The sequence below is a fragment of the Saccopteryx leptura genome, chromosome 2 (genome assembly GCF_036850995.1).
Source record: "Saccopteryx leptura isolate mSacLep1 chromosome 2, mSacLep1_pri_phased_curated, whole genome shotgun sequence".
NCBI classification, from domain to species: Eukaryota; Metazoa; Chordata; class Mammalia; order Chiroptera; family Emballonuridae; genus Saccopteryx; species Saccopteryx leptura.
Genome location: NC_089504.1, coordinates 235,479,231 through 235,502,765, shown reverse-complemented (window position 1 = coordinate 235,502,765; position 23,535 = coordinate 235,479,231). Strand labels below are relative to the sequence as shown.

The 23,535-nt window shown below is 48.1% G+C and overlaps 1 protein-coding gene across 16 annotated transcripts in view; it reads left to right on the top strand.

Annotated features, from left to right (window-relative positions):
- Nucleotides 1-14,609, top strand: part of KIAA1671 (KIAA1671 ortholog) — a 177,627-nt gene extending 163,018 nt beyond the window's left edge. For all 16 annotated transcript variants that reach the window (XM_066370614.1, XM_066370616.1, XM_066370621.1 and 13 more), the window contains 5 exons: nt 1,057-1,231; nt 2,965-3,089; nt 4,840-4,973; nt 8,087-8,169; nt 9,431-14,609. In XM_066370614.1, the coding sequence (XP_066226711.1) occupies nt 1,057-1,231; nt 2,965-3,089; nt 4,840-4,973; nt 8,087-8,165 (513 nt within the window). In that variant the 3' untranslated portion in view covers nt 8,166-8,169; nt 9,431-14,609. The remainder of the gene's footprint in view (nt 1-1,056; nt 1,232-2,964; nt 3,090-4,839; nt 4,974-8,086; nt 8,170-9,430) is intronic.
- Nucleotides 14,610-23,535: the final 8,926 nt, after the last annotated feature.

The window sequence follows — 23,535 nt, the reverse complement described above, 5'->3', positions numbered from 1 at the left end:
TACGCCCGAGCAGGAAGTCTGACTCACCCCTGCTGGGTGTTCTCACTAAGGTCTTGCTTTAGTGGGAGGCATGCCTAGTGCCAGTGCATCCAGCTCTCTCTCTAAATGGACAGTCGTGGTTCTAGGAGAAGGAGCCCCTCAGGCATGGGCAGCCCTTGTGTGGGTCCCCGGACACAGCCCTCAGAAGTCAGTTTTCCCAGGTTGAACGCAGAGGCTCCCTCCAGGATGCCAGCTGCCTGGGTCCCGCTGCCTTCTGTTCCAGCTCCTTCCAGACCAGCTCCTGTCTTCTTCATCTCCCACTTGAGGAGTCCCCACTGCAGGAGTCACGCAGATTTCCCTTGTCAGTCCTTGAGACACAGACGTCTCATTATTCTGTCTCTGACAATAGGGCTGCCCTTCCACCATCCGGAGGATGCAACGTCTAAATGGTGCAGAGTCTAAAAGGGACCCACTCTCCTAGCAGTAGAGCCTCATGCCCACACTCTTAGGGACAGCTGTCCAGATTGCCCCCAAAGAAAGAGCACCGCTGTTTTGGGAGGGTGACCTCCTCTAGGTCCTCACGGAGGTCTCCCCTTCTTAAGGATAGTCGGGGTATCTCACTGGCACCTCTGGAAAGGGACAGAGATGGGGAAAGGCACAAGTTCAATCTCCATTAGGGCACCCCACTGTATAAAAATGGACATGGTATGGATTAGAAGGATTTAATCAGGTGGTGTTTTTAGTTATTCATTCAACAAACATTTATTGAGCTCCTGCTATATACTGAGCACTGCTAGCTTATATGCTCGTATGATGTCCCCAAGAGGAGAAAGGCATTTCCATTGTGTGCCCACTGTGTGCCAGGCTCAGTGCCAGGGCACTCAGGTGTCATTTGATTTATGTTTCATGGAGAAATTTCAGCTTCAGGTGTTAGGTAACTATTTAAAATGCAGAAATGCTGGCCCGTGTGCCCTGTAAATATGATCTCCTGAGTCAACAAAGCTATGCACACCTCTCTCGGTGTCCTCGGTGAATGGTTCTTTGCTTTTTTCCACTTCCTCCCTGCCGTTCCCAAAGCAAACCTCAGTCCTTGACTCAAGTGCCCTCAAGACCCGGGTGCAGCTCAGCAAGAGAAGCCGCCGCCGGGCTCCCATCTCCCACTCCCTCCGGCGCAGCCGAGTCAGCGAGTCCGAGAGCAGGTCTCCCCTGGAGGAGGAGGCCGACAGCACGTGGATGTTCAAGGACTCAACAGGTACCCCCCCTTCGCCTCCTCAGACACCACATTGAACAGCAGCAAGGATGGAGGTTAAACACTGGAAAGAACTTTCTGATTCGAAGGTTGTATGATATTAGAACATAATTACACAGGAAACAGTGATTTCTTATTCTACACAGCCAGTTAAAAACTAAAAAAATATTTTTGAGGGATGATAATATTAATTGGAATTCTGCAGGTTGCAAGGGACAGAGCCACAACTGAATAGGATTTCACAGTTTCTGCTTTTGTTCTTATTAAATTCACCCTATACCCTCTTCAAGTTTGTTTTCTAATTTTTTTTGTAAATTCTCAAGTTGAAAAATAAGTTTATTATCAATCTTGTTTGGTTTCTAATAAATCACTTAAGGCTACACATTTTCCTCTGAGGATTTCTTTGGCTGCATTTTGTATTGAATCCTGAGCTGAATTTTAAAGGGCAGGGAAGGAATTAGCCAGGGAAAGGTATTTCAGACAGAAGATTAACAGGATCAAAGGGCCAGAGGTGTGGGAAGATCCTTCTGTGTCTATGGCAGGGCCTCTCAAGGCGGTTCAAGCCAAGAGCAGCAGGAATTGTTCTGGGAAAGTAGGCCGGGGCTAGCTGTGGAAAGTCATGATTCCTTGCCATGGAGTTAAACTGTATCTGTAAGTGGAGAGCCATGGAAGAGTTTTAAGAAGCAAAATCTTTTCTTGTAATGGAAACCATAGCAGGTGACCTTCCCACTCTACACATAGCAGCCTTCAGTCTCCCAAAAACTACCAGAGGGACTTTTGTTCACTTGGGATTTGCTCGTGGCCAACAATAGGATGTCAGACTAGGCTCGGTGCTGAGTAAGGGGATTCCTTAAATGCTTGGAGAATTATCTCTTCCTCTCCCTTCTCATGTCTGTTATTCAAGGAAATGTTTAAATGCTTTGAGTAAGACTTTTCTCTGCACACTTTCTTGGTTTTCTGAGCCAAATTTCATGGAGCAAGTAAAGACCAAAATGGTGGCAAAAACACACAATTACCCCCAAAAGCATCTAATTTACCCCTGACCCTGCAGAATATGGCAGCAGCCTCCTGGTTCCCAGCAGCCCTAGGGAGCCGGCCAGGCACTGGGGAAGGCCTGAGGGTACACTTTATGAACACGCCTCAGCACCCTTTCTGCCCCCGCTCCTTACTGTGCCCCAGCCTGTGTCCACACCTCCTCACCCTCACTCCTGGAAGAGTGGGGACAAGCAGTCATCTCCCAGAAGTCTCACCTGTGAGGTGGGAGCATGACAATGGGGACATGGCCCAGAAACGGGGGCTTGGGGCGAAGGCAGGTGACTTCCTGGCCAGCTCTGGGCATCCCTTCCACAGGACACAGGGATCCCTCCCCACTCTCTTCTGAGAGCGGGACCCCCGGGTCGTCGGCTGCCAGCACTTCTGTCTCCTTTCCTGCCTCTACCAAACTGTTCCTTCTCTTCCCCTGACTTGTAATGAGCCAGGAGCCTGGGCTGTCTGTGCCCAGTCCCAGGAGAAAACCCGTCCTGCCTTATTGTCAGTATCTTTCAGCAAGAGTTATGAAGATGAAAGATCGGGAAAGCCAGAACCTGAATTTGTCCTCATCTCTATGATGGTCCAGCAATACCTTCTGTCAGGGCTGTTGTGAGGATTGCACGAGGGTCTGTATGCCAAGGACCTGAGACACAGGCCTCAATAAATAGGAGTTGCCAATGACATCAGTGCCCTTTTCTTTGCAACAGAAGAGAAATCCCCCAGGAGAGAAGAGTCGGATGAGGAGGAGAAGCCACCCAGGACCGAGAGGACCCCTGTCAGCCACCCCCAGAGGATGCCCGTGTTTCCAGGCGTTGATCCAGCCATGCTAAAGGTGCCACACCTCTGGTCCAGAGCTGCTCTCCACCCTGGTGGCGAAAAGAATAGGCCCCATGATTCTTGCTTTCCCTCCCTCTTTCTCTCATTTTTGAAATAGTTGAACTCACAAGAGACTGTTAAAAAAAAGTAGGTTGTCCCCGGTACCTCTCGCCCCGCTTCCCCACTGCCAGTGCCGCACATGACCGCAGTGCACTACCACACCCAGGGCAGCAGGGCTGTGAACTCACGTTCACGGATTCCACCAGCGAGCCTGTGTCTCCTCATCCCCCACACCTGCTGCTCAGTTGGCCTCCTGGCTCAGCCTCCACATACTCATCTGTAAAGCGGCTGGTGATGCACCTTAAGCACCAGGCCCCGGGCTGGACGTCAGGGAACCAGGAGTGAGCACACGCAGGCCTTGTCCTCGGGGAGTCCGGTCTGCCAGGGATGCTGCCGCAGGGATGACTGCGACCGTACTGGAGGACACGGGGGCCTGCCCTGGAACACACTGTGCTCTCGTGAATCGGGAATCCAGACTGGATTGTGGAACCCCCAGGGCAGGGCAGGGCAGGGCCACCTCCCCCCACTCCTGTGGCCCAGCACAGGTCTCTCCCAGCCCTGGGAGCTGCGGTTCTTACTTAGGGGGAGAGAGAGGGACCCTCTTGCTCCCTGTTCTGGGCCAGGCACCATGCACGTGCAAGCTCTCTCTGGGCCCCAGCAATGTGGCAGAAGGTAGCTCTTGCCTCCCATTTCACTGAGGAAGAAATGAAGGCTAGGAAGGCGGGGTGTTTGTGGGATTTCTCATCTCAGTACCCCCTGCAGGCCACAAAGCCTCCTCGGAGGCCATGGGTTTGCCCCCTTTTTTAGTGGACGAGAGTTTTGATTTCATGTCATTTCTGACAAGACCAGAAATTCATCACACAGCAGGTATGGACCCTTGTCTCTGTCATTGATTTTACAGGCCTTAAAATGGGGACATCTTGCACCCACTATAGTTGGCTGGGCTGTTCTGGCTTTATTTATTTTTTAAGCATCAGAACAAATGACATCTTATAAGGCAGCCAAACGTAGGAGGCAGCGAAAGGCCCTGCTTACAGGAGGGGTCCCGAGCGTGGGCCCACTGCACTCTGTGACGGTGAGGCCCTCGCCGTCAATACTGATCAGCTCCACGGGCCTGGTGGCAGCCATGTCTGCTCTGGTCGCTCTGGGCAGCGGGCCGCGCTCCGCACTTGTTAACAGTCAGAGGAGCTGCCGGGCTCCTTCTGGCTGAAGTTGGAGTTGGGTGGGCTTGGGAGCAGTCCCAGTTCTTGAGAACTAGGGGACTTTAGGCAAACTGCTCAACCTTTGACCTTCAGGCTTCTCCCTGTAGACTGGGGAAACCTCCGTCATATTACTTGCCCCTGAGAGAATCCAAATGCTGGCTTGGAGCACAGAGCTGTCAGGGGGACGACGGTGATGGCCGTCCCACCTCTGAGTCGGAGACAAAGGCCACCTGCCAGCATCACACATACCCGGTCTCCTGAGGGAATTCTGAGCACACCATTCTAAGTCATTCTGTTCCCAGCAGCGCAGAGGTCAAGGCTGGCCACTTGGACAGCAGACCTGCCCTCGGATCTTTCGTACCCTCCCGGGTCAGGCAGCGTCTCCCCCATTCCTGCATGTTCCACTTGTGAGGTCCCTGCTGTCACCCTGCAGTGACAGTGCTATGGGTTGGGACCTTTTCTCAGACCACAGTGGTTACAGATTCGGCGCTCTCCTCTCCCCAGGCTCAGCTGCACAAGAGGCCAGAGGTGGAGAGCCCCAGCGAGACCCCCGGCTGGGCCCCCCAGCCCAAGACTCCCAAGTCCCCCTTCCAGCTGGGCAGTCGTGTGCTGCCCACCGGCGTTGAGAAGGACGAGAGGTGAGGGATCTCGGGGGTGAGGGGCCCTCCGCTCCCAGAGTCAGGGTGCACATCTGGGGCGCCTTGCCCATTGGGTTTTAGAGCAGAATGGAAGTAGAATTTCAACTGTTGGTTTGTTTTTACTCCATTACTCCAGCAGAACTTTGTTCACGTGAATTCTCGGCTATCTGAAAAACAGGTGGGGAAGGGTCCAGGAGTCAGGCCAGCTGGCCTCACTCCCCTCCTCCGTACACGTCCTGCACGGACATCCAGGGCTCCCTTGTGGCAAAACTACTGATCTAGAGCAGCCCTCTTTAGATGGATGGGGAAACTGAGGCATTTACCCTCCAGGGATATGCCTTTTTCTCAGCAGAATAGGGGAGACCCAGAAAAACAGACCAAAGGGCACAGTCGTTTTGAGCAAAGCAAACTTAACTTATTCAGCCGCCCTGCATGGAGCTGCTGTCCCATTCCTGGGCGAGACCTGCTGCACGCAGACGTGAGCCTGGCCCAGCACCTGGCCCCGGGGCTCCCCGGCCGGCCGGGGCACTGCAGCAGCTGGGGGTCTAAGGCATACAGCCGGAGCCTCATCCCAGCTGCGCTGCTCAGGAGCTGCATCGCTTAGGATAAGTCACTCTCCTTTCTGGGCCTCACTTTCCTCAACTGTAAAATGGGTTGACTGATCATCCTAATGTTCTGGGGTGGTCATGACGACGAAGTAAAGCCCTCACACTGGCTTGCAGACATGTTCAATAGAGGACAGTGGAGTTCTTATGAGTCCTCTAACACGTAAAAGTGAGGTTTTCTTCTTGATGCTGACATTTTCATATAATAAGTGCAATGAGAACACTGTTTTCACAAAAACAATAAAGTCATCATCTTTAAACTTTTTCTAAGAAAAACTATGCTTACAGAGATTGTTTAATGGCCATGGGGAAATGGTTATATGAAATATGTAACCAGAAAAGAAACTATGTACATGTAGTAAGTGCTGTGATAGGGTAGAGGTTGTCAAACTACAACCCACAAGCCAAATTCAGCCCATTGTCTTTTTTTTTTTTAATAAAGTTTTATTGGCACACAGCTGCACCCACTCATGTATGGGTTGTCTGCGGCTGCTTTCCTGACACAACTGCAGAGCTGACTGGTTGTAACAGACACCCTGTGACCCACCAAAAATGCAGCCTGTTTCTTTATTTGACCCCTGTCATTGAGGAAGGACTTGTAACCTAGACTCACCGAAGTAAGGTGTGGAAAAGGTTTCTAAGAGGAGAATTCTGAGCTGAGTCATGATGTACACAGAGGCAGCAGCGTGAGGGGGTCCCAGGCTGAAGTCACAGCATGTGCAAAGGTCCGAAGGTCTGACATTGCCGGGAGCTGCAAGGAGTGCATATTATCAAAGCACAGAGTGGGCTGTGGGAAACAGGAGGACAAGGTTGAGAGGGACAAGGCCATGGCTGAGATAGTGCCCGCCCTGCTCTAGGGACCCAGAATTGCAGGCCTGGCCCCAGGGTCAGCATCGCAGCTGGAGGAGCCCCCAGACCAGAGTCTCAGAGGTACCTCTTGTCTAGGTCTTCTGCCTCCGCCATCAGGCAAGGCCTACTTGGGCTGCCCCAACCCCTCTCTGCCCAGGGGCTTCTCCTTCCTTGGAGACCCCCACTTGCCCCGACCCCTCTCTGCCCAGGGGCTTCTCCTTCCTTGGAGACCCCCACTGCACCTCTGTCAGGTAAGCAGCTGCCCTGAGCCCTCCAGGACCATAGGATCTGGAGCTTTCTCTGTCAGCATAAGTCAGGTCTATGTGTTTAATTATGAAAAGAATATATGCTCACTGTAGAAATTTTAGAAAATATAAAAGGAATATAAGGCAGAAAATAAAATCATGATCTGACCCCCATAGACCACCATTATCAATGTGTGGGTGTCTCTCCTTTCTTTTTTTTTCCCTAATGCAGTTGAGGCTATAACTTGTATGTAGCTGCTTTTCCGGTTACATGTTTCATGTGCTCATTTTCCCATGGCCATTAAAGTCTTCACAAGTGTCATTTTTCCTTAAACAAAAGTTTAAGAATGATGGCTATTGTTTTTGTGAAAATGGTGAGTTCTTATTGCAAGCAATTCTGAGAACACAGAAAAGTCCACAAAGAAGTAAGTAAAAAAGTAAAGTGCTCAGAAATGTTTCCCTTTAGATGGTGGTTGCTCAGTGTAGTCACAGTGAGGAAGTCCCCTGAGCCGTGCATGTGCGGCTGAATACTTATACGCATGTGCTTTCTTCCATTTAAAAAAGAGCGGAACAAATATCACCTCCCCCAAACAATCATTGCTGTTATTCAGTGTATTATTATATACTGAGTCTTAAGGGTTTGCATTAGTTAGGGTTCTCCAGAGAATCAGAACCTTTAGGATATATATACACACACACACACACACACAAAGGGGTTTGGGGATAGAGAGGGGAGTTCAGGGGGAGATTTATATTACAGAATTGTCCTTCACGATTTTGGAGGCTGACAAGTTCAAAACGTGCAGAGCAGGCCTGCAGGCTGGAGACTCAGGGAAGATCTGACATTGCAGTTCAAATCCAAAGTCAGTCTGTTGCAGAATCCCCTCTTTTTCGGGAGAGGTCAGTCTATTTCTGTTAAGGCCTACAGCTGATTGGATAAGGTGGAGGGTAATCTGCTTGACTCTGAAGTCTACTGATTTAAATGCTATTCTCATCCAAAAAAATAACTTCTAAGAAATATGTAAAGTAGTGTTTGCCCACGTGTCTGGGTACCATGCCAAGGGCACAGGCATTTACATGGGTAGAGAAATGGGAGGATGAATGGATATTTGGGTGAAAAATGAATGGATGGATGGAAGGAATTTTATCTAAGCATGACTTGATAGATAACTGCAGATTATTTCACAGAATGGGTGTGCCATGATTGATTTGATATTTCCATTGTTGGGTGCTTGGGCTAATTGCTGTTTCTGGCTTGTCGATCATGTCAGCACGGACATGTTTGCGAACTGTGAGTGCCCCGCTCAGCACCCACCTTGACACGGCTGACAGAGAGCTGGGTGCCTCACAGCCCTGCCCGCTAGGTTTCCCTGGTCCTGCTCGCACTTGACGCACACTGGCTTCGTGGTTTCAGATCAGAAGAGCCCTCACCCCAGTGGCTAAAGGAGCTGAAATCAAAGAAGAGGCAGAGCCTGTATGAGAATCAAGCCTGATGAGGTATGGGGGGCTCCGTGGGGAGCCCTGGGCAGAGCCTGCAATTTCAGTGGTAGGGAACTGGGTGGTAGGGAACTGGGCGGGAAGGCAGGGTTCAGAGATCTGGCATGGCGTACCCCAGCAGAGAGAAGGGAAGCGTGGGCCTGGGGGCCCTGGTCCCTGTAACGAGTGTGGCAGTGACGCTTCCGCCTAGGGATGGACACGCAGCCGGACCTCCCGGGGTGGCGGGGGTGGGGGTGGCAGGGGCCGGGAGTCAGGCAGCCGGGGCTCTGGCCGGCCCTCTCACTGTGTCTCAGGCCCATGTTATGAAATGAGAGGACGGGACATCAAAGGTCGGCTGAATGTGGAAGGTTCCCAATCTCTACACTGATATAATAATACCCGTAGAATTGAAAATTAATTTTTAAAAAAAGGTCCTGAACAATTAGATATACCCTGGTGTAGATCCCAAACAACTGAACCTCTTGGACTTCAGTCTTCCCATCTGTAAAACTGGGGTAACAGCACCTATGTGGCCGAGCAGTCCCAAGCGCTCACTGAGAAGGCACCTCCAGGGCTCCCTGTAATTCCTCGGGACGGGACGGGAGCACCCAGTCTGTGCCTGGTACAAGTCAGCTCTGCTGTGAGTAGCAGGGGAGACCCGCCCCTTGTCCGCAAACCTCAAGTCCACAACACTCTTGATGACGAAGAATTTTCATCGCTCAACTCGGTGACAAAACCGACCTGCGTGGATTGAATGTGACTTGACTCTGTTTTCCCCACTTTACGTAAACATCCATCCATTCCACTGCAGTCATATTATGTGCTTGATTGTGGGGGCGTTGCATTATATATTTGTATGTATTTACGTATGCATATACATGTGTGTGTTTGTATATCATAAACTCCAAAGAGAATTCTAAATGCCGCAGTAAATATGTGCTCACGGGTTTTGGATAAGGAGGCCTATGTTTATTTTGTGTTCAGTGCTGGACATGGAATATCTCAGTTACGCCTCCTCTAATCCATTTGGAGGACTCTGAGGCTGGAACCCCCGACTTGACTCTAAATTTCACATTCATTCCACTGTGCCAGGCCGCCCACCACTTGCCTCATCCCACCCCATAAAAAGGCAAACAACAACAAAATCACGTCGTCTTTCCCAGCCTGTGGCTCGCAGGGTGGCTGTCTGGAGGGAATACCAGGAAAGGTCAGAAGGCTTGATGTTAGAGAGAAATTAGGCCACCAGTTACCCCTACTGACGGGACTCTCCCTTCCTCTCCAGATGGGGACACGCCACGTCTAACGAACAGAAGCCTTAACTGTCAGAACCCCCAAGACAAGGCCACACCGCTGCTGTTCCTCCCTGCACAATGGTCACCTGCCTGGGCCCTTCCGTGCGGCGGGGGAGCAGAACGCTGCCCAGCACCCCCCGCCCCTCCACAGGCCCTCCCTGGATCGGATCGGATAGGATCGGGTGGAAAGGCCCCCCCTCAAGCACTTGCAGGCCTCCCCGGACAGCACTTCCGGCTGGGAGAGAAGCCAGGCTGCCCAGAAATGTCCATACTGGAGGTTTTGGGGTTTTGTGGTGGTGTTTTTTTTTTAACGTAAAAATGTGTATTTCTGCTCACATAAGCAGCAGCCCTGGAAACACATGTCAAGCTGGACCGTCTCTCTAGATTCTGGAAAAAGCCTGAATTGTGAAAGCACCTCTTCCCCCCCACTCCAGGGCAGGTCTTTTTCAAGAAGACGTTTCCGAGGAGGAAGAAACTGTGTTTCCTGCTCTGGGTCCCAGGCAGTGCCGCGGGGCTGGGGGTTCGGTTGCTTTTTTGGGCAGTTCCATCTCCCTCTTGGAGGGTCAGCAGTTCTGATTTTGAAACATCCCCGTTCTTCTGTTTATCCTTCCAGTGGGGCTGTGTGCATAGTTGACCTTTTTTTTTATTGTGTGTTATTTTTGTTTGCTTTAGAAGGTGATAAAGCAATAATTCAGCCAACTTCCCTTGAAATTTGACATGTATATATGTTTCTACGTTGAGGAACGGGAGGAACGAGGTGTGACTGCTTTGTTCGAAGTATCTGATCATCTCAGGTTATCTTATCCCTACCCAAGCTTTTAAAAAGTTACGGTTGTCACCCTTGCATTATGTATATTTCCCCAGTTTCTTTTCATTCTGAACTCGGGTTTCTGTGGAGTGAGTGGCCTTTGCCCCTTGGCCTCAAGGGTCCGTGAACTGCAGCCCCAACGGCAGTGCCTTTCCCGCTCCGACAGCAGACCTGCCCGGAGAAGCCTCGTCTGTGGAGTTGTGTTTGAACATCACCCGAGCTGCAGCACGGACAAGCCGGCCCAGGGCGGCCTCAGAACAGACGCGTCACGGAGGGCTTCTTTCGTTTCTTCTTACCTCTTCCTTCGACCCATTCTCCTCCTGAGCTCCACCTGACCAAGTGCTCTTTTTCAGTCCAAACAAAGGAAGGAGGGTCTTGCTGAAAGCCCTTCTCTGGTGGGGAGCCCCCCCCCCCCGGGCCAGGGACTCCGGACAGAAGTGCTGGACGCTAGGTGATGAAGCGGAAGGTTGATAGCACCTCTTTTTTCCTTGCTCTCGCCTCTCTCTCCTTCTCTGTGGAAATCCTCAACACCAGCCTACTTCACCCATGAAGCCCAGGGCCCCAGCGAACATCCCAGAAATACCCGGCTGGCCACAGGTCATGCCTGGAGTTGCCATAAACTTTGTGCCAACCTTACCTAGGAGGTGCTGGTGGGTAAGGAAGATGCGTGGACAGTTCATGGCGCAGCCTGGGGTTGTTGAGGGTCCCTGAGGCTCCGTTTCCTAATGGGTGCATGCACTGGCTAGATGAAAGTGGGGGGCAAACGCATGCCCCACCCCCCTGCAGCTTCCCAAAGGGTTTGGAAATCTTTCTTCATAAGTCCATTATTTGCAAAAATGGTGTCAAAACAGACCTCTCGTCTCCCCTGAACACCGCTCTCCTGTCCTGGGGGTGGGGGATGGGTGCGGAGAGCCGTGTGTTTCTCCAGGTGGAGCCAAATGCCTAGACCCCAGAGGGCGGCGCGCTTCAGCACCGTGGACAGGGACCGGGGCCGCGCTCCGCTTCCTGTCGCGAGCTTTGGAGGCTTACTGATGGGCGGTTGGTTGTTGGAACCTGTCACCCACCCAGCCTCCTGCACCTGTGTCTGGAGGTTTGGCCCAGCGTAATCATAGTTGTGCTTTCTTAATTCCTCGAGTGAGTGAGTGACCAGTTCTCTGGCCATTTGGGGATTTAATTCGTCCAGGAGCTGCTTCAGTTGACATCTGTTGTTTCTCTTTTCTTTTTTTTAAAGGCCCAGTCGTGTTGGTGTAGTGGCTTTCCAGGGCATTAGGTCCCCTTTAGGACACCGGGGTGTTCTGACCCTAACTTCCTTTCTTGACTGCTTCTCTCTTTGTCTTTCTGAAAGTGGGAGGGCCCCTGGGTACCATCTTGGGCCGCAGAAATGACCTGCCCTGTGCAGTGAGTGTGTCGGCACTCACCACGCACAGCCCTCAATTCTGAATTAGTCGTGTTTCAGCCCGAGGACACCCGACAGGAAAGAAAAACACTTGAACATGAGATTGATCTGTAGATCTTTACCCCCCCACACACACACACACATACACACCATGATTGGAAATAAAAATCCAGTTAATTCTGTGGTGATTAAGGCATGCAAAGTCCACGCCTTTGAACTGACGAGAGCAAACCCTACACATCCTGCCCAGCTCTAGTCCCTCCAGCACAGAGCAGACAATCACGTGGCTCAGGAGCAACCCTCTTAATGCGGGCCTCCCTCGACCCCTGGATCCCGCTGAGGTCAGCGCGGGGAGGTCAGAAGGGACCGGTGCTCGGAGCTTTTGCGGGGAGCAGGGCCAGTGGGCTGTGTGCTGCTCCTCTTTCTGGATTGGGTGAGCTCTCTGGGGCACAGCAAGGGTTCGAATGCTCATTTCTCCAGGTAGCATGGCGTCATCTTTGGAAACGTGTCTCCTTGTAAACAAACTTAATAGCCTTAATCATCTGGACGCAGTCACGTCTCTCCCTCCTCCTCCAACCTTCCTGCTCCGGGCCTTTGGTTCTCCTGAAATGAGTCTTACAGAAAGCCCACTGCGATGGGTGTATAATCCTTCCCATCTCTCCCCCGCCTCCCTCCCACGTCCTGTTTCTACCCCCCCCCCCCCATACTCACACACCCTTTGCACATCAGCATTTTGACAGATCTCTTTTGTTAAGTCTGTATCTTTTTCCCCTCCAATAGGTCCCCTCCTTCCTGGTCTCTTGCCTGAGGAAACAGAGGCCCCTGACCTGTGAAATTCCCAGGTAGGGCCTCAGAGGTCCGATTTGCAGAGGATTACCCAGAGCCCCAGGGAAACTGGCATAGGAGAAGCCTCGCAGTGTTCAGGGCATTGGGAATTCTGAGTCACGCTGAGCTGACACTGCTTGTCTAGGACTCGGGGGACATACAGTCCAATGGGGATGTTTTCCAGGGGCGACAAGCCAAGTCATACACTTTGAGACAAATGTGTTTTCTTTTGTGCGTCCTGGGAAGCAAGGCCAACTCTAAGTATTGCTAAGGAGTGAGAATGGAAATAGGCATAAGCCTCAGATCCTAAACCTTAGAGGTTGTGCAAGGGAGTTAGAACAACCTTTGCTGTGGCTTCCTAAAGGCGACCTCAGCGGTCCCCAGCTGGTGCCGGCAGTGCCGTGTCCATTTATGCTTTCACACTTCCCATCACTGCGCCCCAGCGCGCCCCAGGAGCTGGGCGGCGTCGTGAAGCTGAAGATCCCCAGGTGTGAGGTCAGGTCACATTAAAGGTGACTCGGGCTCACAGGGAAGACAGCCTCCACCCAAGGACCGGGCTCTCAAGCCTGCCTCTCCCTCACCAGTTTCTGTGTCTCCCCCTCAGTCCCTGTGGCCCCTCCCACAAAGCCCTGTCCCTGAATATGGGAAGCTAGATGACTGTTGCCTTCGTATGAAACTAGCATTTCAGGGTGAGCCAGAGGGTAGGCATGAGGTGGGAGGAAAGCTCTCTCCAGTGGGACATACCACCACCACCACCACCCCCCACCCAATTGAAGTCCCTTCTGATTGTGCCTTTCCTCCTCCACCACGTGTTCAGGATAAAGCAAGAGTCCCAGGTCATTGGGATGCCATGGGGTTGGAGGAACAGTAATTAGGTAAAGGAAGCCACTGAAGCAGGCAGGACCCACTGGACAGTTGGACAGGGACCCTCGCTGGGCTCTGTCCTCTTGGGGAAGGGTGTGTCCGAGGTGTGTGCCGAGAAGCTGCTAGGAGTCTCCCAGTTGGGGTTCTGGGAAAGCTGCGCTCAGGAGGAGGAGAGCCACGTGGAAAGACGGGAGGAACGAGTGTGCATGGTGTTAGCCAGTCTGCGGCTGCCTTTGCTCCCGCCGCCCCTCCAGAGATGTCTTTCTTTTGCCTGGGTTGGTCCCTGCAGGAAGCAGGGCAGAAAGCCAAGTTCTGGAAAGTCAGCCTGGGGTTCCTGGCAAGGTAACCTCTGAGCTTCGCCTCCCCTGTCCCCCACACCCTTGGAATCTCCTTCAATAGCTACCCTCATGGCTGGTGCCGTAACATCTTCCACAAATCGGATGAGCACTTTTCTGACAATCTCTAGTGGCATCACGCCCACTCAAAAGTATTGCATCTTGTCTCAAGAAGAATTTGAGCTTTTTAATGATCTCATTCCACATAGCCTTATAGATTCTGTAAATAGGAGGCTCACAAAAGTAATATATTGTGTTATGGAAGATATTTTGTACTGTGCTGTTTCCTAAACCATACCAATATTCTAGAAGTCATGCACTTCCCACATGATTCTGAGCCTGAAAAATGCTTTGTAAGATGGGGGGCAGTGGAAATATATATGCACATACTATATATTTTCCTAGCCTTTCTTCTCGGTCCCTTCGGCAGATGGTTGAGCTGTGACAGAGAAGGAACCCGGGTCCCATGTGTAGGAAAGTTAAGCCCCCTGCCTGCTGGCATTCTTGCAATTGCCTTAGAATCCACAAGCCCTCATGTATTTCCCAGGGTGTTCCACATTCATAGCCTGTCTCTTCCTGATCATTTCTGTTTGTATTTATTTTCTAATTGTTGGCGAAATCCCACCCCTGTGTCAGTTTTAATGTTACACAGGCTTAGTTATTTTTTACTGATTTTTAGAGGGAGGGAAAATGAGCAAGAGATAGAGATGGCTAGAAAAAGATAGAGAAAGAGACAGAGAGAGAGAAGCTTTGTTGTGTTGTTACAGTTATTCATGCCACCAATGCTTGTGTCTTGTATGTGCCCTGACAGAGGATGAAGTTGAAACCTCAGCACATCAAGATGATGCTCTAACCAACTGAGCTGCCTGACCAGGGCCTGGGCTTTGTTTCTTATTTGAGTGTTTTGAATGATTAAAAGAACTATTTCATGACCAACTGACTCTATTAAAATTATTTATTTTGAGCTTTGCATTGAACACAGGCTGTTTTAAGTCATAATTATTTTAATAATTTGTGTTTTAATAATTTACTTTAGAGAATTTTCAAAAACAAAATGACCAAAGACTGAGAATTAAATATTTTATTGGCAATTTGGTGGAGACTAAAGTCAGCCGTATGAATGCCCAGTAAAGTCTACATGGACTCTACCCTCAACCACCCCTCCCCCCTGCCTCCAGTAACCTTGGACCTTGGACACTGAGCTGGGTGAACTTTCCTGGGTGGCAGTAATCCATGCAGAGTGTGACACGTTGGTGCCAGGGCAGTTAGCATTGTCTGTGAGTTACTCCCCTGGGAGAAGACAATGGGAAAATCCTACTTGAAATTCTTCTGAACCCTGCCCGTGTGCCTCTCTGCCTTTGACTAATTTTAATCTGAAGGTAGATATTTTAAATTCCAAGCTTCAGGTAATGAAAAATAGAATAGGGCAGGGGTCCCCAAACTTTTTACACAGGGGGTCAGTTCACTGTCCCTCAGACTGTTGGAGGGTCGGACTATTAAAAAACTATGAACAAATCCCTATGCACACTGCACATATCTTATTTTAAAGTAAAAATACAAAACGGAAGTAGTACTGTACGTGAGCGACGCCGTGCTTTGCATACATACAATACTCCAGGTCAGTGCTCCTCTCACTGATGACCAGTGAAAGAGGTGCCCCTTCTGGAAGTGCGGTGGGGCCGGACAAATGACCTCAGGGGGCCGCAGTTTGGGGACCCCTGGAATAGGGCAAGGATTCCTTTTGATAGTTTCCTTTAGGGAACACTACCTGGTTAATACAGATACATGTTCTACCCTGAGATGGAGAGTAAGATAAATGATGTCTTCTCTCATCTCACTTATTCAATATTGTGTGGGCAATTTGGCTAATGCACTGAAGCACTAAAAAGAAATAAAATGTACCTGAATTGGAAGTGGATATAGACTCCAGACAAACTAACAAAATCCCAACAATCTGGAGGAAAAGATTTCGATAACTGGTGTGTTTAGTGCATTTACAGTGTGCGAAGTAAATATATAAAAGCCAGCTGTTATTTTGTCAATCACTACAAAGCCTATATAATGGTAAGAAACAAATTTTGAAGTAAATAAATGCCATTTTTAATATCACTGACATGAATTACTTAGACATAAATCTAAAAATATGTATAAAAACCTTGTACTTCAGTGTACAAAATACTGGTCAAAGACACGAATGGGCGGGAGGTTCAGTGTTAACGGATTTGAGGACTCGGTATTGATAAGATATCATCCATTATCTGTTTGTTCGGTGAGATCTCAATCAAAATCCCAGTCAGGTTCTCTTTTTGTTTTTATACTTAGACCTTTCAATGATTAATACATTCCATCTTCATTATCCAATTTATGGTCATAGGATTGTATATAGTATTTCCTTATTTCCCATTTAATATATGAGGGATGAGTAATGATGCCACCTCTTTCATGTATGTTGATTACACTAGGGAACTTTTTTTTTTTATTTTCTGTTGCATAAGGTTTTAGAACTGTTTCTATATATATCTGCATCCCTGATTCCAAATCTGAAATCTGTTTTTTGGTGCATGCTCTAGTTTTTATGCAATTTTAATTTCTTCTTGATGCAGTTAATGGCATGCGTTGGTTTTTAAATTGGAGTTAAAGGGCAACGACTCTTGGATTGAACATAACCACAAGGCAATTAATGTTTTACAAACATCACTTTTACATAATTGTAGTTGTTTTTAAATGTTAAAAATTATTATCTGATTAAAACACCCTCTTATTTTGTTTTAAGATTGAATCATGGTTTCTTCGAGTAGGCGTAAATGTAAGAATAGTCCTGACACCTTCTGTTATGTATGTGGCTGTTACACACTTCAGCATCAAAGGGGCAATATTTCATCATTTGTGACACGTGCATATATTGCCTATTTTCAAGTTCCCCTTGGCAATCAAGACAAGAATTGGGCTCCTCATATTGTGTGTCATAATTGTGAGGAAATGCTTCGTGACTGAACAAAAGGAAAATGCAAAGGAATGCCTTTTGGTATTCCCATGGTTTGGCGTGAACCTAAGGACCACAGCAGTGACTGTTATTTCTGTCTGATCCATAAAAAGGGCATCGGCAAGAAAAAACAGCATATGATCGCATATCCTAATATTCCTTCAGCTATACGACCTATCCCAAAATCTGAGACACTCCCAGTTCCAGTTTTCAATGGTTTTATTTCTTCTAAGGACGAAGAAAGTGAACATGGTGATCAAGTGTATTTTGATAAGATGCATGAGGAAATGGTTGTAGAATCTGAAGGGTCTTCTTCTGATGCCAAGCAGTCATTAACCCCTCAGCAGTTTAGCCAAACCAAATTACTAAGGTAAGAGATTTGGGCCTATCAAAGAAAGCAGCTGAGTTATTAGCCTCCGAGCTTCAAGAAAAGAATGTACTTCACCAGTCAGCAAAAGTATCCCATTTCAGAAAGCTTGAACAAATTTTTGTGGACTTTTTTTCCGAAGACAAACACTTTGTTTACTGTCATGATATCAGTAGTCTTCTCAGCCAGCTAGGTGTTACCACTTACAGTCCAACCGAATGGCAGCTATTTCTTGACAGCTCTAAACGGAGTCTGAAATGTGTTCTCCTACACAGCGGTAATGTTTATGCAGCGGTTCCAATTGGTTATTCAACTCATCTGCGAGAAGATTATAATGACATAAAAATTGTCCTCGACTTACTGAAGTATGAGGTGCATAACTGGATCATTTGTGTGGATCTTAAAATGGTAAATTTCTGCTAGGACAACAGGTTTCACGAAGTGTCCTTGCTTTCTGTGTTTGTGGGACAGCTGAGCATGGGAGAAACACTGGACACTAAAGGAGTTGCTGAAGCATGAAGCTCTGGAAGTAGAAATTCAAAATATTGGAATGAACCCGTAGTTAATCGAGACAGGATCATTTTTCCCCCACTTCACATCAATCTTGACTTAATGAAGCAGTTTGTTCAGGCTTTGAATAGAGAAAGTGAATGCTTTCAACATATTATTTCTGCTTTTTCTTCCTCGTCTTTGTTTTTTGTTTTTTTGGGTTCTTTTTACAGAGACAGAGAGAGAGTCAGAGAGAAGGATAGATAGGGACAGACAGACAGGAACGAAGAGAGATGAGAAGCATCAATCATTAGTTTTTCGTTGCAACACCTTAGTTGTTCATTGATTGCTTTCTCATATGTGCCTTGACCGTGGGCCTTCAGCAGACCAAATAACCCCTTGCTCAAGCCAGAGACCTTGGGTTCAAGCTGGTAAGCTTTTTTTGCTCAAACCAGATGAACCCATGCTCAAGCTGGTGACCTTGGGGTCTCGAACCTGGGTCTTCTGCATCCCGGTCCGATGCTCTATCCACTGAGCCCCCGCCTGGTCAGGCTCTTCCTTGTCTTTTGAGAAGATAAAAGCAGGTGTATTCGATGGATCTCAAATTCAAACCCTCATGTGACAAAGAATTTGCAGGAAGATGAATAAGAATGAGAAAGCAGCATGGCAGTCTTTTGTGGCAGTTACAAAGAACTTCCTTGGCAACAAAAAAAGCAGAAAACTATGAACTTCTGGTTCAAAGGATGCTGTTGGCTTTCTGCGACATTGGATGTAACATAAGCGTTAAGCTTCACTTCCTGAACAGTCACCTTGATAAGTTTCCTGAGAATCTTGGAGCTATTAGTGATGAGCAGACTACTGCTGGAGCATCAAACGAGATTGTCCTCAACAAGTACACAAACACAAGAGCTACAAACGCAAATTTTTGCCTGAATAGAATTTAAATAAGATTTGCGCAAATTTTATGATTAAAATAAGTGTTTTAATATGTTCTATTCCGAAATTGTAGACAAATTCTGATGCAGTCATATCTTTTAATGTATTAGTGTATTCACTGCATTATATATATAAATTATTATATTTTCACAAAGATGATGCCCAAGAAGACATCTACTTCATTATGCTAAACTAAATGTTGAAAATTTTACAATAAGATGAAAACCTAAAATCTTGAATTGCAAAAAAACTGTAGCTTACCGAGAAAACTAATGTCAGATTTGAGATCAGCACACTCGATTTAGGTAAGAACAAGTGTATTTGTGAATGCAACAAAAACTTTGTTCCCCAGTGTTATTTATGCCTTCCCTCTATTTTTCTTACCAGCCTGGCCAACAGTTTATTCATCTTTCTGAAAAATGAGTTTTAATTTTATTGATTTTTCTCTACTGTCTTTGTATTTTCTGTTTTTGTTTTCATTGAATGCTATATGCAGTGTTTCTTTTTTCTGATTACTTTAGATTTGCTATGCTCTTCTTTCTCTAGTTTCTCAAAGTGGAAATTTAGGTGGACAGTATTTTTTGTTGTTGTTGTTGATATTGAGAGAAGGAAAAGAGAGAGAGAGAGGAAGAAAGAGAGCAAGAAGAGACACTGATTTGTAGTTCCACTTATTTATGAATTTGTTGGTTTATTCTTGTATGAGCCTTGACAGGGAATGGGACCTGCAACCTTGATGTATCGGGACAACACTCTAACCCACTGAGCTGCACGGCCAGGGCAAAAATTGCTCCTTTCAAGTGAGATCTGGGAAGCCCATATCTGTGTTCATCAAGACATGAGTGGGACACAATCAATGAAATACTTCACTGATGCATGGGACTTGACAGTCTAATTGCTCCTTATTAAAACTCTTGACTAGGACACCTGGTTCCTTTATGATTTGCACACAACCCCTTGGAACCTGAACCCTGTGTTTTCTGGGATGCAATAGGTAAAAACTGGCTCATAACTCATCCTCGGCAAAAGTTTTCAGAATTTCCATTCTGTTGTGTTAATTTGCAATGAGTGAAATGTTTATCTCTTCAGTGATTCAAAGTGGTTTTTATTTTAAGATCTTATTTATTCATTTGAGAGAGGAGAGAGAGAGAGGAGACACAAAGGGGGAGGAGCAGGAAGCATCAACTCCTGTATGTGCCTTCACTGGGCAAACTCAGGGTTTTGAATCGGCAACTTCAGCGTTCCTGGTCGACACTTTGTCCACTGCGCCACCACAGGTCAGGCCTCAAAGTGTTTTGATATCTCCGTTTCACACTTATTCTCCTGTCCAAAATTTTTTTGATATGTTGTTATTTTATAATTTGAAACATTACCTTGCAGATCTTTATAAAGAATTTGTTGGGGGGGGGGGAGAAATAAAGATAAATCATGTGAAACACCCCTGATTTGGAGAGAAATGACACATCTCTCTAGCACAGCTTCCTGCAGACTCCTGCCCTGTGTCAATGCAGTTCCACTCCCCTCCACCCAATGGCCACGCTCCCTGCCTCCCCCTCCCCTGCAGGAAACACTGCGGAGTCAGGGGAGTCTCTGGAGGACACCTGCTCTGAGGGCAGAGGGCCAGTGCAGTTCTGCCTTTCTGATCTGATTTCTTTTCCGCTTTTTTTTTTTTTTTTTTTTGGTGTCCAACACATGGGAACCTCAGTTTCAGTAAATCTGATTGAGATGTAGGGACAGAAGTTGCGTTCCCTAGAGTATAAACTATCTTACATTTCCATATATTATTGTAATATTGTATTTTGAAGTTAATACTATTTTTTGGATTGTTTTTATTTTATTTTATTTTAGTATTTTCTATAAGCCAGTGAGACAGATTTAATTTTTTTGGTTTTTGTGACGTTGTCTCTAGGTTTTACCTTATGTATTTTGCTAGTATTTTATTATTACCCATAGAATCATAACTGTGCAATATCAAAACTTTCTCCTGGTAATTAAGTGCTGCTGGCATGAATCTGAACTTGAATATAGTGAGTGTGCCTGTGTGTTTGTGTGTGCATGTGTGTATAACTTTTTATTGTCACTACTGACAATAACAGGGCAACTGATATACATATATATATATACACACACATATATAATGTATATACTATATTAGCTTTTATGAACACACTGTTATCAATAAATAGTGGATGAAAAATAAAACATTTTTCTGACCTGTGGTGGCACAGTGGATAAGAGCGTCGACCTGGAAGGCTGAGGTTGCCAATTTGAAACCCTGGGCTTGCCTGGTCAAGGCACATATGGGAGTTGATGCTCTCTTCTCCTCCTTCTCTCTCTCTCTCTCTCTTTCTCCTCTATCTCTAAAAAATGAATAAATAAAATCTTTTATAAAAAGGATAATAAAATATTTTGAAGATGAGAACAATAGACTTGACCATGTCCTCTGGAACCGTGAAAAAGAAGCCCCCTGAGTCCACACCAGTTCCACACAGCCTCCGTGAACAGGAGACGGGGGGACATTAGGAGTGAGGGTGCACTGAGCCAACAGGGGTTTTTGTCTCACTTCCCCACCTGCATCTGTCACTGTGGAAATGGTTGCTGAACCACAGAGCACAGTAGTACTCAGCCTCGTCCTCGGGCTGGACCCCTGTGATGGTGAGGGCGGCCTTGTTTCCAAGCAGGGAGCCGGAGAATCGGGCCAGAACCCCTGGTACCCGGTTGTTGGTATCACCTATTAGACCCCAGGGCACCTGGGGTCTTCTGTTGGACCCAGTCAGTATAGTCACTACTGGTGATGGCCCCAGCACTAGATCCACAGGTGAGTGTGACTGTCCCCCCAGGGGTTGTGGACAGTGAAGCTTCCTGAGTCACCACAGCCTGGGAAGTGGCTCCTGAAAACAGGTGAGAGACCAAAGGTCAGGAGAGGCGAATGTCCAAAGGGATGCAGTGTGACCTCTCTCACCTCCTGCCTCAACCCCAGCCCAGAGAGTCCCCAGACCTGTGCAGTGAGCCAGCAGTGTGAGCAGGAGGGGAGCCCAGGCCATGGTGCAGACTCCTCAGTCCTGTGCTCTCAGCAACCCCACAGGGTCCCCAGCACAGCTCTCCTTATAGCTCCTATCACTGTGGGGGAGGGGCTGCCATGCAAATGAGCTCCCCTCCCAGGGACACTCAACAGTGTGTCTTGGTCACAGATACTCAGCTGTTCCATGCCAGTGACCAAGTGTCAGTGGCCCCCAGGCCCTGGAGGACCCCGGCTGCTCCTCCTCTGGGGTCTGCCCAGGGCCCCTGTGTCCACACTGGTGGAGGGCCGCACTCCTGCAGACCTTTCAGTTTCTCCCTCCCTGGTCTCGGGTCTGAAGGTGCAGTTACTGTGGGAGGTGACTGTGGGCCTGAGAGTCTGCACAGGGAACCTGGTGCTGGACGTAAGGGATGTGGAGGCTGAAATGCTAGTGTTGAGATAAATGAGAAATGAGGAACTAGTAAGAAATCACACCTTAGATGATGACAGAAAAGGGGTGAATACATTCATTACAAATTTTGTTACTAACACTCTTGCAAGTACTAATTAGCATCAAGGAAGTCTGGTGTTTGCCATGTGATCCAAACTGTCTCAGACATTCCCCAACAGCACAGGTTCCATCATCCTTCCCCTGGGGCAGCTCTGGGTGGGGGTTAGGAGCCAGTGTTGAGTAGAGGGTTTGATGGGATGGATATGGGAGAAGCACCTGGGTCCCAAGAACCCCTCACATGCAGGAAAAAGACAGAGCAGCGCCCCCTGTGGGTGCAGAGAGTCAGGGCCTGCTCAGGCAGGAGCTTCCTCTGAGAGACCTTGCTGTGCGGCTGACCACGCCCCCTCACCTCTGCTCCCCCCCCCCCCCCCCCCCCCCCCCCCCGGGTTCCAGGTCAGCCATCACTCAGCGACCGCGCACACATCCCGCCTCAGTCCAATCCCTGGGGCAGAGGGAAATTTCTCTTAATATGACATTAATTCTTCTTCCTCTTATGTTGTGCAAATATCAGATCATAAATGAGATTGGTTTGTAATTTTTATTTTTATATTATATATAAAGGGGAGAGAGAGAGAAACTGGAATATCAATCTGTTCCTATAAGTGTCCAGACCAGGATCGAACCAGCAACCTCTGCTCTTTCGTCCCGTGCTCTAACCAACTGAGCCAGCTGGCCAGGGCAAGATTGGCTTGTAATTTATAAAACTGATCCTATTTCCAGTGGGTTGGGTTCCATTATTTACTAGAGTAAGACAATGAGCTTAGGCTACATACTCTCTATATTCATATATCAATTTCCCACAGCTTAAAACAGCAACTTAGACACTGTGGATTGCAGAGCCAGCAGCATCTGACTGGTAGAGACTTAGAAGGTGGCAGAAATTATGCACAATGACCCTTTAGGAGCAAAAAGCAGTGCCAGTACTCCCCCTGCCCCCATCCTTTCACACTTCCCCAAAGGAAACTCCCTGTTCAGGGACTGAGGAGGTGAGGAGAGGAATCCGGGCCATGGTGAGGGCCCCAGAGATCTACTTGCTGAGGCACAGCTGTTGGCATTGAGACACTCCCTGCCCGGGTGTCGCCGATCCTATGCTCAGGGAGTGCGGTAGGTCAAGTTCATTCTAGGAGATTTTTTTTTTTTTTTTTTCACAGGGACAGAGAGAGTCAGAGAGAGGGATAGATAGGGACAGACAGACAGGAACGGAGAGAGATGAGAAGCATCAATCATTAGTTTTTCTTTGCGACACCTTAGTTGTTCATTAATTGCTTTCTCATATGTGCCTTGACCGCGGGCCTTCAGCAGACCGAGTAACCCCTTGCTCAAGCCAGCGACCTTGAGTCCAAGCTGGTGAGCTTTGCTCAAACCAGATGAGCCCATGCTCAAGCTGGCAACCCCTGGGTCTCAAACCTGGGTCCTCTGCATCCCAGTCTGACATTCTATCCCCTGCACCACCGCCTGGTCAGGCTAGGAGATTTATTTTTGTTGTGTCATTGTCCATCTATCGTTTTCTATAAATCAGGCCTGGACAATGAGAAGGGATAAGGATGTGTGTCAGAGCTGAACGCTCATGTGGCTTTTTGGGGACC